General features: G+C 46.6%; 1 protein-coding gene across 2 annotated transcripts in view; it reads right to left on the bottom strand.

The window, feature by feature from the left end:
* Slc10a7 (solute carrier family 10 member 7) overlaps positions 1–13,327 on the bottom strand; it is a 210,100-nt gene that overhangs the window by 24,473 nt on the left and 172,300 nt on the right. For both annotated transcript variants that reach the window (XM_021645308.2, XM_021645309.2), the window contains 3 exons: positions 12,103–12,268; positions 11,207–11,258; positions 2,656–2,729 (listed from right to left, as the gene is read on the bottom strand). In XM_021645308.2, the coding sequence (XP_021500983.1) occupies positions 2,656–2,729; positions 11,207–11,258; positions 12,103–12,268 (292 nt within the window). The remainder of the gene's footprint in view (positions 1–2,655; positions 2,730–11,206; positions 11,259–12,102; positions 12,269–13,327) is intronic.

Raw genomic sequence — 13,327 nt, 5'->3', positions numbered from 1 at the left:
ATTTGACACAGGAGAAGATGTGTTTGTAAACTGCCAACAGCTGTATTATAATCTGTTATATTTCATCTTTGTGTGTAAAAAAAATATCACTCTGGGTGATGTTATGTGAAATTTCCTTCCACTTTCTGGAATGCCATTCCTCCCCATCCCCCCCAGAATGTGATGTTTTTCCAAAGCAGACAAAGATTTCCATCTGGACAACGACTGGCCTGCAGCTCAGGTCATTGAAAAGACACATTCTCTGCCACCCTTGGGGCATCCAGGACACCAGGAGAGGGATATTGTGAAAATGAATGGAGCAAACTTAGTGGATTTTACAAGTCATTCTAGCAATCAGCCCCGGGGCCCCTGGTGTATGTGGAGACAAAGGTGCTTTGTCCGAGATAAAGAGAAGCCATGAGGCATACTGTAGGAGGAAGCTGAAGAGCTCCAAAATTGGCAGAATATATGAACTGGCTACAATTCTCTCGCCTGAGACCTGGAGAGTCCGAGGCCAGGTCAGGTATTTAGATGTTTTGGTTCTCAGACCCATCAGGGTGAAACAGCTAGGGACTGCGTGATCAGCTAGGGACTGCGTGACCAGCAGCTACCGCGTGTCTCAGCATCACTGCATGGTCACTAACTACCACACTGCCTTACTGTCACTGTGTGGTCACGGCTGCTATGTTACAATCGCTGTGTCGTCACTAGCTGCCACTAATTTTACCATCCCGGAAGAGCCAAGTGTATAGTTCTTGGGAGAACTTTTTACATGCAAACACAAACCCAGGTTCATCCAATCCTTTTAGCAAAACAACTATTTCTGCAAACCAGCTTTCAGAAAACAGAAAGAGCAAAGAGTATGGGAAAGGAAAAGAGAGAACCTGGATTTGAACAGGTTTGCTTATAAAGACAGATGCCAAGCCAGGCACGGTGATGCACAAACTACTCCCAGCACTTGGGAGGCAGAAGTTGGCGGACCTCGAGGCCAGCCTGGTCTACAGAGCCCCAGGCAGCCAGGACTAGATAGAGAAACCCCATCTGACGGGGAGGGGCAGTGAGTACCGGTCACCCCTGGGCATGCTTCCTACATTAGTTTCAACTAGTTGGTGTTTGCTCAGAGAGAAACAGAAATCATTATTCAGTTCCGCTTCTCAGTCCACAGCCAATCCTAAGACGGCGGCGGGTTGATAGCCCATTGCAAGACAGGCAAGAACGCACACTGGACAGCCATAGTTAAACTTGTGCTCTAAGACCATGGCTCATCCAAGCCCCTCTGACCCCCTGACCTTTGGGTGCATCCCTTATGTCATATATGGCAGCTATAACGATGTGGAACAGAATGTGAGATGCTTTCTTTGAGGGTAACAGCTGATCTACGGCTATTCTAGGAAAATCTACGACTGGGTCATGTGACTGGAACCATGGGCACAATAACACATTTATACCTAACATAATTAATAGGAACAACAGTACTACTTTATGGAGGACACTGAGTGCTGGGCAGCATAGCCAGCTGTGAGAAACATCTGTGGCTGCCCATGTTCTGTCAGGGACTGGTCATTTACGATCCACCAAGGACTGTGCTGGGAACCTGACAAAGCTTGTCTTTACTAGACATCAGCCCATTTCACAGACAGAGCCAAGTTCAGGGAAGTTAACGGCCAGCATGTTACCAGGATTGGAATGCAGAGCCCAAAGCTCTTCCCTTCAATGATGACTGCCGAGACTCCAACCCACAGGCAGGAAGTACTCTTCAAAGACTGCGTCTCAGTTTGAAATTATTTTCCAAACTTAACAAAACTGGTGAAGACCCCACAACCAGCTTTGTTTAGAATTTAAAAAGAGATGAAATCTATCCACCTTCTCGTTGACGAAAGAATGTTTTGAATGTGAGTAAATTCAAAGCAACATTATGGTTCCTCAGTCTGTCTCTCGAGTGAGTCACATTTCAAATGCAGAGGAATTTTAAAGTTGAGTTTTTACACAACATCCCAACAGCCCCACAGAGTTCACAAATAATGCATTTTGCAACAGAGTTCCTGATTACTTAATGACTTTTAAGGACCGAAGAGGTGGATTCTAGATGTCTCAGAGGTTATTGCGATAATGCATTATGCTAAGCCAAGGCAGACACCGGCATTACTCTTCTTAATCTTTTCCATTAAATAAATACCACTTTCCCTTTATTGTTGATCTAGTCAAGTCACAATAGTTAAACTGCCTTTGTTGAAAACAATAATATTAAAAAATGAATTTCAATTTAACATCAGTCACCAAACTAGAGTAATAGCATTTATTATTCTCATCTTGATTTGAGTTCCCAGAAAAAAAGGGCAATGTTTTCTAGAGACAAGTCTAGAGCCTTCCAAGGAAAAGTTTTTGCCAATTTCTTTTGCAGAAACAGGACTCCTAGACCCCTAGCCAACTTAACAGTTTGCTCTGATCATTATTCACAAGAATTGAAAACATGGTTGCATATTAAGCTAAATCCTGTGTTATGAATTAGGCCCTTGGGAACTGGTGTGGTGAAATCACAGTTCTCTGGAGCAGCGGCGCTCTGCACTTGGCTGTTGTTCTTTGTCTAGCTGTGCGCACTGCCCCGGTCCATTTAACTTGACAATGTGCGTCAACATTATGTAGAGTGACAGTGTTTCACCTTGGTGACTCACTTACCCAGTGTGAGCGACTTGTGTGTAGAGCAGAAGATGATGGCCACCGTGTCTGCTGCTGTGAAGCCCGAGTTGTTCCTGGGGAGAAAAGGAGAGGTTCTTACAAACCTACAGGAAAAGCCAAGCACTTCCCACACCAACTGTGTCTGTCTTCGTGTTAGCATCCTGCGGATCAGTCCTGTGACAGAGGCTTCTATGGACCAAAATGCATGGGTTTCTCTTTAGGGAACCTCAGTTTCTAAGGGCAGGTATAGGGGTTTAGAAAATCATGAAGGAAACCTAGGAATAGTAGTAGTAGAAAAAAGAATAATAAAATATTCCCTTCTGTCTTAGAAGGTTTCTAATGAAGGGGTCCACATTTCCCTCATCTCCCCATCTGTAACTGGGAAAAAAAATCTTTTTTTTCTTTTCTTTCTTTTCGAATTTTATTTTTTTCTTATCAGTTACATTTTATTAACTCTGTATCCCAGCCGTGTCCCGATCCCTCATTCCCTCCCCGTCCCTCCCTCCCTCCCTCATCTCCACCGTGCCCCTTTCCAAGTCCACTGATGGGGTGGACCTCCTCCCCTTTCATCTGATCCTGTTTTATCAGATATCTTCAGGACTGGCTGCAAAGCCCTCCTCTGTGGCCTAACAGGACTGCTCCTCCCTTGGGGGTGGGGAGGCCAAAGAGCCAGTCATTGAGTTCCTGTTAGAAATAGTCCTTGTTCCCCTCACTTTGGGAAACCAATTGGTTACTGAGCTACCACAGGCTACATCTGAGTGGAGGTTCTAGGTTATGGAAAAAAAATCTTAATCCCTCTTTAGAAAGCCCCCCCGCCCCAGTAGGTCCTACATCCTGCTCCGCTCACTCACTGGAGGGAAGGTGTTAGGGGCCACTCTTAACCCTGCCTGCTCATGTGCTGCAGCACTCCTTGCAGATCTCTCCTGGTATGATCTGGGGTCTGGTGTCCTCTGGGGTGACATTCCAGAGTGGCCCTGGAGTGCAACAGGACGCCTTACTGTCTCGTGTCTAACTCACATGTCCGCACTGGGACTGTCCTCTTGTTCTTTAAACACCATGCTGCATGACTGACATTTTTCATCCCTTTATTCCTGTGGTAAGCCCAACAGAGAGGGAACCCTCAGGCCAACACCAGAACTATGACAGAACAGGAGTGCAGATAAATACTGTATGTAAAAGAAGGGGCAAGTGATGAGGGCAGGGAGGAGGGAGAGAAGGAGGGGTCCTGTCATTGGAAGAGGGGATACCCTGTCCCCTGGAGGGCGGGATATGACCTTGGAGCACACAGCCTCCGAGGAGGTTGGGGATGGTAACCCATGGTCCCAAACAGGAGCAGTATGCACGCCGGCAAGGAGCAGATTCTTCATGGTGGCTCATCTTCAGGAAGACTGGCTTGTGACAGGTGTGGATTTGGATGAGGCAAGTGGAAACTCGAGAGAGATGTGATCAGACTCGCTCTTTGAAAGTACTCACACTAACGGAGCAGGCTGAGACTCAAGATGGAGACGATGGCCATAAGTGGGGAGCTAGATGGGCCAATAAAGAGCAGGAAATGGCCATACAGAGGGTGAACGACCAGAAAGCCCACTGCTAGATTGAGAGGCACACTGAGTAGCAAATGGGAACAGGATGTAAGACATAGACACTGGGGTTGGAGAGTCAAAGAGTTGATGTTATAGAGTTATGGTTGCAAGGGAAGGAGGGAGGAAAAAGAGGGAGGGATGAAGGGGCAGAGGAAAGAAGAGAGCGGGAGGGAGGAGGGAGATATATGAAAACACTGATAAAGGACCAGGCAAATGAGGTAAATGGAGTTTTTATTAATGTATTTATTTATTTTGAGCTGGAAGCAAAGTAGAAAAACCATGTTGGGTGGAAAAATAGAGAAAACCCAGGAGTGACTCGTGTCATGGGAGGCATTGCCCTCACTCAGGGCTTCAGGGAGTGAGGGAGTGTGGTAGGCTGAGGAGGAGACATCCCTGTGGGAGGGAACAGACATCTGTGACACAGAAGACCTCAGCCACATGCAAAGGCCTCACTCTGCTTTTTCCCGTGGGGCGCTTGGAGGTGTTTTCCTTTAGTGAACCCGAGTCTGCTTGGAATTTGCTCTTGTTCAGATCACAGCACATTTCCAGCGGGTCCAGGAGGCTCTGGTTTGACCTGGAGCTCGACCCCCTACTTCCCAGAAACGCACTTCCAGTGTGAATCAAGAGAGCACATGAGATTGCGCCTTTGTTCTGCTGGGGTCGGGCTGAAGCTGTGCGGGCTGGACACTAACTCCACAGGAGGGATGACAGGATGGAAACACTGAACACTTGTGCTTAAAATCTACGTCCTCCAGGGCTGGCCTGACTCCAGCCACCCCGTGACAAGCTCCATCCAGCTATGGCCACGTAGTCCTCCCTTGTGAGAGTAAGTGACCACATCACTGAGCGCAACTGAGCACACTTCCGAGCACTTTACATCCAGTGTCTTCTCAGGACAGCCGTATAAAGAGGTGGCCTTTCTGCCTTGCTTCTTCTGAAGAGGGACCGGAAGCCCAGCACACCCAAAGTCACAAAAAAGGAAGCAGCCTGCCCCAAATTCTGGGGTCAACTTATCTTCTCGGAAAGAAGCCATTAAAAACAAAATCCAAAACCACTTCAGAATCTAATGGGTGGGAGAGAGCAGCTGCCTGGGTCAATGGTAACCCTTGTGCACACTTGGTAGAGGGTGGCACCAAGCCACAGCCAGAAAGCCACAGTGTCCTGCTCATCACCCCAGCCAGTGAGGATTCAAGTCGCCTCCAGAGCGAGCATCTGCGTGTGAACTAAAGCAACCGTGTTACTTTTCATATTCTCACCCCACCGTATCTCTTTTTAATATTTTCTTTTTATGCTGCTTTTATCATTGCTTTTGATCACTTTGGCTCCCCCAAGGAGGTGCTTACTTCCTTTTCTTCTCAACTGGTTTCTTAAGAATTCTCTCTAACAAAGGTTGCAATCAGTGTTTCCCACACGATATTTGTTTTGTCTTCCTCTGTACCCACAGAGGAAGGCATGTCAGGTTTCTCTAGCAGAAACACAGAATGTGGGGCAGAAAAGGTCCCGAGAGAGAGAGAGAGAGAGAGAGAGAGAGAGAGAGAGAGAGAGAGAGAGAGAGAGAGAGAGAGAAGAGAGAGAGAGAGTTCTGCCTAAGCTGCTGGAGGGACCTTCCCTGTGATGTTCCCTTTGGGAGCCTTTGTCTTGCCTTCTAACAAGAAAGGTCCCATCACCTCATTGGTCGGAACTCCGGGCTCAGGCGCTCACCTCCAAATGTACACAGACAGACGTGGGACTGACACAAGCCTGCCTGCCGTCTCCCTGCAGCCCCGTGCTGCGGCAGGAGGCTGACACCCGTACACACACTTTCCCATCTCCTTTCTTAGTCACTACCCAAGTATCTTTCATACATTTTAAACATTATTGCTGCCCTTTTCTAAGCTTTTCCACATCAACACAAAACAAAACTGGGGCAGTCTCCCAAAACTGCAGAAGCTCAGCGCTGTCGCTGAGCATGGCTGACCTGCAGCTGGCGAATCAAGCCTCATTTCCTAGAACTGTGGCAGAGAAAGGGGACCCGGACCACACCACAGACAGGAGGGCCAGCTCCCACCTTCTCTGCTGTTACCAGTTTTCAATGTGACAGATGCAATCTTGATGGCGTAAGTGTCCCAGGGTGCCTTACACTTGTTGAGGACTTCACTCTGTGCTGGTCTGCGTGCTGAGGGTTCCATGAATTTTGCTCTCTCAGTCTTCTTATGAGATACATACTACCTCTGATTGCTTTTATAAGGAAAAGCAGCACAAATTACAAGCTGATTGAGTGGGGCTGATGCCTGAATCCACTGGGTCTAGTGTTGGGATTTTGGACTCTAGCACCACTCTACAAACAGACAAATGGGAATGTAGAATGATCACTTGCAAATTAGCTTTAAATGCTCTTTGGCATGGTGACATTCCAGATCAGGAACCCTAAGAAATCCTAATTAAAGAAGCAGGAGGGTGGCAGAAAAGCTTCATTTTCGAAGCTAGGTACCGGCTTTGTATCAACCCCCGTCATCAGCATGGAGCTGCATGCTGCAGAAACAAGAGAAGGATTTCAGCACTGACATAGGTTTCTTTTCCAGACTGGTCCTAGTTCTCTTGCACTCGTAAGAACATGGAGGAGGAAACTGCGGAAGGGAGAAAGGGATGGGGCACAGACAGACTTCACTGATGACAAGTAGGAAACAAACAAGAGTAGGATAAGAAAAGAGACCCCAGCGAATTACAAGTAGGAAACAAGCAAAAGTAGGATAAAAAAAAAAATAGAGCCCAGCGCAGACACTGGACCTATTGTAAAAGCCATGGCACCTGAAACAAATGTTTTGTGTGTGTCTCTGCGAACTTGAAGAACTCAGTTAAACATTCTTTACAAAGACTCTAACTGAAGGATTACCAGCTATAAGATTTATCTTTATTATTTTAAATTACTTGTATGTGTGTATCTGTGTGTGGTTATGTGCACACTGAATAGAGTGCTCCAGGAGGCCAGAACAGGGCATCAGAGCGCTGGAGCTGGAGTTACTACCTGAGTTACTACCGGTGGTTGTAAGCCACCTAATGTGGGTGCTGGGAACCGGACTCCAACCCTCTTCAGGAGTGGCAAACAGTCATGAGCTGAGCCTTCAAATCGCCAGCTCCACTATTACAAATTTTGAAAGCAATTAAAATACACTTTAGAGCAACGGTGAATGGCAAAGCCTTCTGCAAATATGAAATGAAAATAGATTTCAATTCTAGATGTACTACCTGAATGAATAAGCTGAATTTTGGGCAAGTTCCTACATGAAACTGTAAACATGGATCCTCTTCTGACAAAACAGCAATGAAATGTAACAACAGCACACCGCTGTCATTGACACGAAGCACCATATGAACAACCCCTCAGACAGAGGCTGACATGGGACAGGCAGTTTTCCTCCTCCAGTCAGATACTTATGAACTCTCAGTTCGGAAACAGCATGAAAACCAGCTCCTAAATTTTATTCCTTTGAAAACTGCACAAGTTTTAATAGAGTATTTCTGGGCTATAGGACCATTACCCCAGAGCATGGGCACATAGATAGAGCTATTCCATACCATGGTTTGCCAAAGAATGTATATGTCTGACAGTGGGTTAGGGCAAAGTTCAAGGCACAGCTGAATACAGTAGAGAAGCAGAATTTCAAGACCAGGGTCCTAATGAAAGATCAGTCTACTGTATACTAGTAATTGAGGGTTTTAATTGAATTAGTCACAATGCCCTTCCTCCAGCACCTCAGTAATCCCACCCCATCCTCTATGCTTTTTAATGACTAGTTTTAATTGTAAACTTGGCAAAATTCGTAATTATGGAGGAATGGAGGTTCATTGAAGGGTTGTCGAGCCCAGGCTGACCTGTGTGTATGTCCGTGGAGCACTGCCTTAATTAACGAGGCGGGAAGCTCTGCCCACTTTGGGTAGCACCAGTCCCTCATCAGGAGATTCCGGATTGTAGAGAGTACAGGCAGCTATCTCAGCACTAGCATGCATTAAGACACTGCTCTCCGCCCTTGACTGTGGATGTAATGTGGCCAGTTCTTCAGTTTTCTGCCACCTTGATTGTCCTGCAGTGATGGACTGTAATCTGGAACTGTGAGCCAAATACATTCCTTCTGACTTGCATTGCTTCTACAGGGTATTTTATCACAGCAGCAGGAAATGACACCAGGATGGTTTTCAAGGAAATGCTCAGTCACTAATGGAGTGTCTACAAACTCTTATCATCTGACATGACCAGTTTTGTGACCTCTGCCACAAGGAACAGCAAACACACATTTTTCTCTGTGACTTAACTGCTCTAGGATTTAGTTTCACTTCATAAACCTAACCTAAAATTTAGAAAAATGCTTCATATTAGAGCAATTAATTCTTTAAAAAAAAACAAAAAAAACAAAAACTACCCCGAACGATCAGATAAATCAAGTGCACTGAATGCCAAGAACCTAGAGTGAGGTCCACAAACCAGGCAGGGCGTCAGGCTTCGTGAGAGCCCAGGCCTTCTTCCTGTGAGAAGTAACTGTCAGCAGCAGCAGCAGCCCGCGGGCCTGGAGACCTGTTCCAGCCCCTGAACTAGCTCTGCTCTGAATCTCCTTGCCACCATCCCACCGCGTCCTGCTTATGCTCATGTGCCAACATGTGTATCACTGCTGCTTCTCCCACAAGAGCCGCTCCTTATGGTTATCTCTCCCAGGAAGCCAACCCCAGCTCCGGACCACAGGTAGGCCGAGTGACCCCTCAGAAGTCGCGTATCTACTCTAAACTCATGCGGACTAGAATCAGCTCTCTTTTGAGACTTCACTTTGACATTGTTCTCACTTCCCAGGATTAAGTGACATGTATTGAATGAATTCCACCAGTAGAAGTGGCATTTTGTGAAAGCATTTAAGAATAGGAAAGATGTTTTGAAAGATGGTGATTCATATTGAGACAGGAAAATTGCCACAATTCTAAGGCCACCCTGGGCTATATCGTGAGCATCAGGCCAGCCTGGGCTACGTAGTAAAAACTTCTTAAAACAAATACACAGGCACACACACAGCAGAGAAGCTGGACTAGGACACGGAGACTAAGCTGAACACAGAAACAGCGCCGGTGAGGGACAGAGATGAGAAAGCGTGAGTTTCCTCAAGGAAACAACAGATTTTACATCAACTCAAAGCTTAGGCAGCATGGACATACATGATCTCTCACAACCGTAAAACAGACTCACAGGTGAGCATCGCTGTGCAGGCTCTGGGCAGCTTTGGAGATAGTGGAACACAAATGCCCACCAGGACCCCACCACTGGAGCCGTAAGAAACGTGTAAGAGTATACTTTTAATCCCAGCACTCGGGAGGCAGAGGCAGGCAGAGCTCTGTGAGTTCTAGGCCAGACTGGTCTGCAGACTGTGTCCAGGACAGCCAGGGCTACACAGAGAAACCCTGTCTCAGAAAAATAAAAAAATAACCAAAAACCAAAAACAGGGAATCTTATGAAAGAAGGGGGAGTTAGAAAGACCTGTAGGGGACAGGAGCTCCATAAGGAGACCAACAGAGCCAAAAAACTGAGCTCTGGGGCCTGTGAAGAGAATGATACTCCAACCAAGGACCATGCATGGAGATAACCTAGAACCCCTGCACAGATGTAGCCCATGGACTCAGTCTTCAAGTGGGTTCCCTAGTAAGGGAAACAGGGGCTGTCTCTGATAAGAACTCAGTGGCTGGCTCTCTGATCACCTCCTCCTAGGGGGTGCAGCCTTACCAGGCCACAGAGGAAGGCAATGCAGCCAGTTCTGATGAGACCTGACAGGCTGGGGTTAGAGGGAAGGGGAGGAGGACCTCCCCTATCAGTGGACTAGGGGAGAGCATAGCGGGGGGGGGGGGGGGAGAGGGAGAGTGGGATTGGGAGGGGATGAGGGAGGGGGCCACAGTCAGGATACAAAGTGAATAAATTGTAGTAAGTGATAATAACAAAAAAGAGAGAAAAAAAATCCCACCCTCCCACCCAACCACAACAAACCAACAAAAGAAATGTATATTAAAAAGTTGAGGCTAGCAGTGGAGTTAACTCTTGAATGAGGGAAGCGGATTTGAAACTAGAATATGGATGACAGAATCAGGTGATTATCTACAAAATGATGACAATAAGGAGTCCAGCTTGGGGGATTCTGGAAATGGAGATGTTTTTTAACAGCTGGGTGTGGGGATGAACCTCTGTGAGTCTGAAGTCAGCCTAGTGCATATAATGAGTTCCAGGACAGCCAGGGCTGTGCTGTGAAACCCTGAATGAATGAATGAATGAATGAATGAGTGAATGAATGAACAAAAGGCTCAGGAAAGACCTTGTAGGAGAGGTAGAAAGAATGTAAGAGCTGTAGAATGCCATGGAAGTCATTTTTTGGTCATGAAATGGCAGTTGTACTCATGAACTCACTGAAGCTATGACAGGCCAATGAGACGGCCAAATGTGCCAAAACTCAGTGCTAACTGGACTCAGTGGGTTACACAAAGGGAGAGGTTATGAAAGGGGAGGGAACCTGTTAGGGATGCCTACTAGAGAGCAGAGGAGAGGGTGGCCATGATCAAGGCACATGGTTTATGTGTGTGAATTAGTTGAAAATTAAAAGACAGTCTATTTAAATAGAAGGAAGGGAGAGGAGGTTTCAGAGAAGAGACTAAGGGCCTTTTAAATCTTGCTAAGACAGTCAGGGATGATATCTACATGGTAGCAATAGTTCCGGGACATAGGAAGAAGCCTAGACAGGCCTCAACATGAAAGTGTCAGCAGAAAGCTGCCAGTGAGGCCAGGAGAATGGAGGGGCCAATGAGCATGCAAGGGAGACCAGACAAGGGCCCAGCACAGACCCTTCGCTGATGTCTCTAGTCTGAAAGCGGCAGCATTGACGGAGAACGGTCAGTGAGCCGAGGAAATATAAGACACAGCAACAGCGTAGCCAAGTAAAGAGAGTAACAGGAGATGCCCAACCACTTACCGTGTTGAGAAGATGAAGGTCAAAAGCATGAAGCTCAGCTGCACGGAGACGACTGAGGGAAAGACAAGAGAGGACAGCGGGCTGAGTGGGGTCGGTCACGAGTCTCCTGGAGCCTCTGAGCTCCACCTAACACCTGGCTGACATTAAAACCAGCCAAATCCACACAGCACGCAACAGACAGAAGCACAGACGGCTGGGCGGAGGCTGTTCTCGGGCGCAGCCTGTGGCGTCAGCCGAAGCTCTGGAACCCCTTTGCCTTTGCTTTACTGCTCTCATTTGTTCACTTAGAGAGAACTGGCTTATGCTAGGACCTGAACAGCACAAATGTATACATAATGTGCACCTTGAAATAACTCATCTCGGTGTTAAAGAAAGATTATTTAATATTATAGTATCCGTAAAAGTCCTGCTTGGAATTCCAGGACGACTAGAATACAAAGTTGCTTTTTAAGCGTTAGCAGCTCCTCACAGTTACAGTCTGCGGCTCCTGAAACGGGAAAAGCCACTCTTTAGATAAACTTCATTAGAAGCCACGCTGGAAACTTCACGTTATCCAGCGCAGCTGAGTTACTATAGATATGCAGTAACATCATATGTCACAAATTCTTTTCAAGTCACTAAGAGTGCAGACTGAGTTGAACTTAATTTGGTGACACATACTGAGTTGAACGGGACCTGTATTTAACACAAACTACTGCAGCTCAGAAAGGGGTGCATGAAACAGGAAAGCAGATTAAGGTCTCCAATGTAGGGCTGCTGTCTTTCTAGAGCACATACAGATGAAATCAAGCCACTGAGTAAGCCCAGTAGTAGTTAGCAGAGGCTGGGATTGCTTCGCGGCGCTGCGGAGGCGTCAGGGACCCCGCGGCCAGCCAGGCCGTCCTTCCCCGACTTACTTATGAAGAGTATGACGACGAGGCTGAACACGTCCAGGTCGATGAGCGGGTTGGAGAACGTGTCGCAGAAGGTGGTGTAGATGATCATGAGCAGCACGCTGCTGCTGACCACCCCGAAAGGGGGTTTCCTTCTCTCCAGCCAGTCCTTGATGTGCCTCCGGACAATCTGAAACACATCAACAGGTCCCTCTACAGTGAGCCGTGGGAAGTGGAACTGGGCACCGCAAAGTGATTCTGACAGCGCGAAGACAGAATGGGAAGAGGATAATTTGGATGATGGCCACAGTGGATTTCAAAGCTTCTTGGCTTCCCCACCCTTCTGCTGGGGAATTCAGCATCGTGTGCCGCTTCCACTGGGCGTCCATAATGAGAGGGAATTTTCAACCACATTCAAATCCACCCTTAATCACGCCAAATGCTCTTTGCTAGCTGTCACTGAGACATGCCCATCGAGCCTCCCCCAAGTTTATGTCCTCTGCTAATCTTAATGGATGTGTGTAATTACCACAGCCCCCTTTGCCTCAACAGACAAGACCAAGAGCGACTCTGGGAATCTCGAAAATCTGACATCTTCAGGAATTTCAAGACAGTAGATAATCGAAAGTGATCCATGGAACATATTAATATTTAAAACACCAGCAATGCACCAGAAGTTTTTAATTAAATTATAACTCATGCTTGAAAAGCAAAAGTGCATGTGTTGTGGGAGTTTAAATAATTCACATCTGAGTATCTAGAGTTTTTTTGTGAATCCAAAGACAAATGCCATTTGTATGCTTTTAGAATTCTAAAATTAATACTTAAAAATGAATCGACCTGTCCTAACTTTTCTATAAAAGGACTGGTGAAATAAAAGTTATAATGTAGCACCTTCTTATTTTTAAGACCAAATCAGGTATTTAGAATCAGGACAGTTTGAATACTGCTGATACTGCTTGCTTGGGCATGAGAGGCAGCTACGCAGTGTCCTCTTTCTTTTGAAGGTCCACCATCAGGATGAGAGTGGAGAAATTTTAAGTTTTGATTTACACACTGTCCTGCATAACTGAATGTGAAATTTCATGATAGGATGAGTTACCGGGGATCCATCAGCAGTAATGAGGTCAGGGAACCTCTGTACGGTGGTGGGGTTCTACCCTGCCATTAAGAAGGCTAAATTTTCAGTGGAGCACAGCCTTAAGGATATTGGAAACAAAACAGGCTGCAGTCTCCTCTCCTAGCCATA

The sequence above is a fragment of the Meriones unguiculatus genome, chromosome 10, assembly GCF_030254825.1.
Source record: "Meriones unguiculatus strain TT.TT164.6M chromosome 10, Bangor_MerUng_6.1, whole genome shotgun sequence".
NCBI lineage: Eukaryota > Metazoa > Chordata > Mammalia > Rodentia > Muridae > Meriones > Meriones unguiculatus.
The sequence above is the reverse complement of the archived record's forward strand: the minus strand, read 5'-3'. Positions and strand labels throughout refer to the sequence as shown.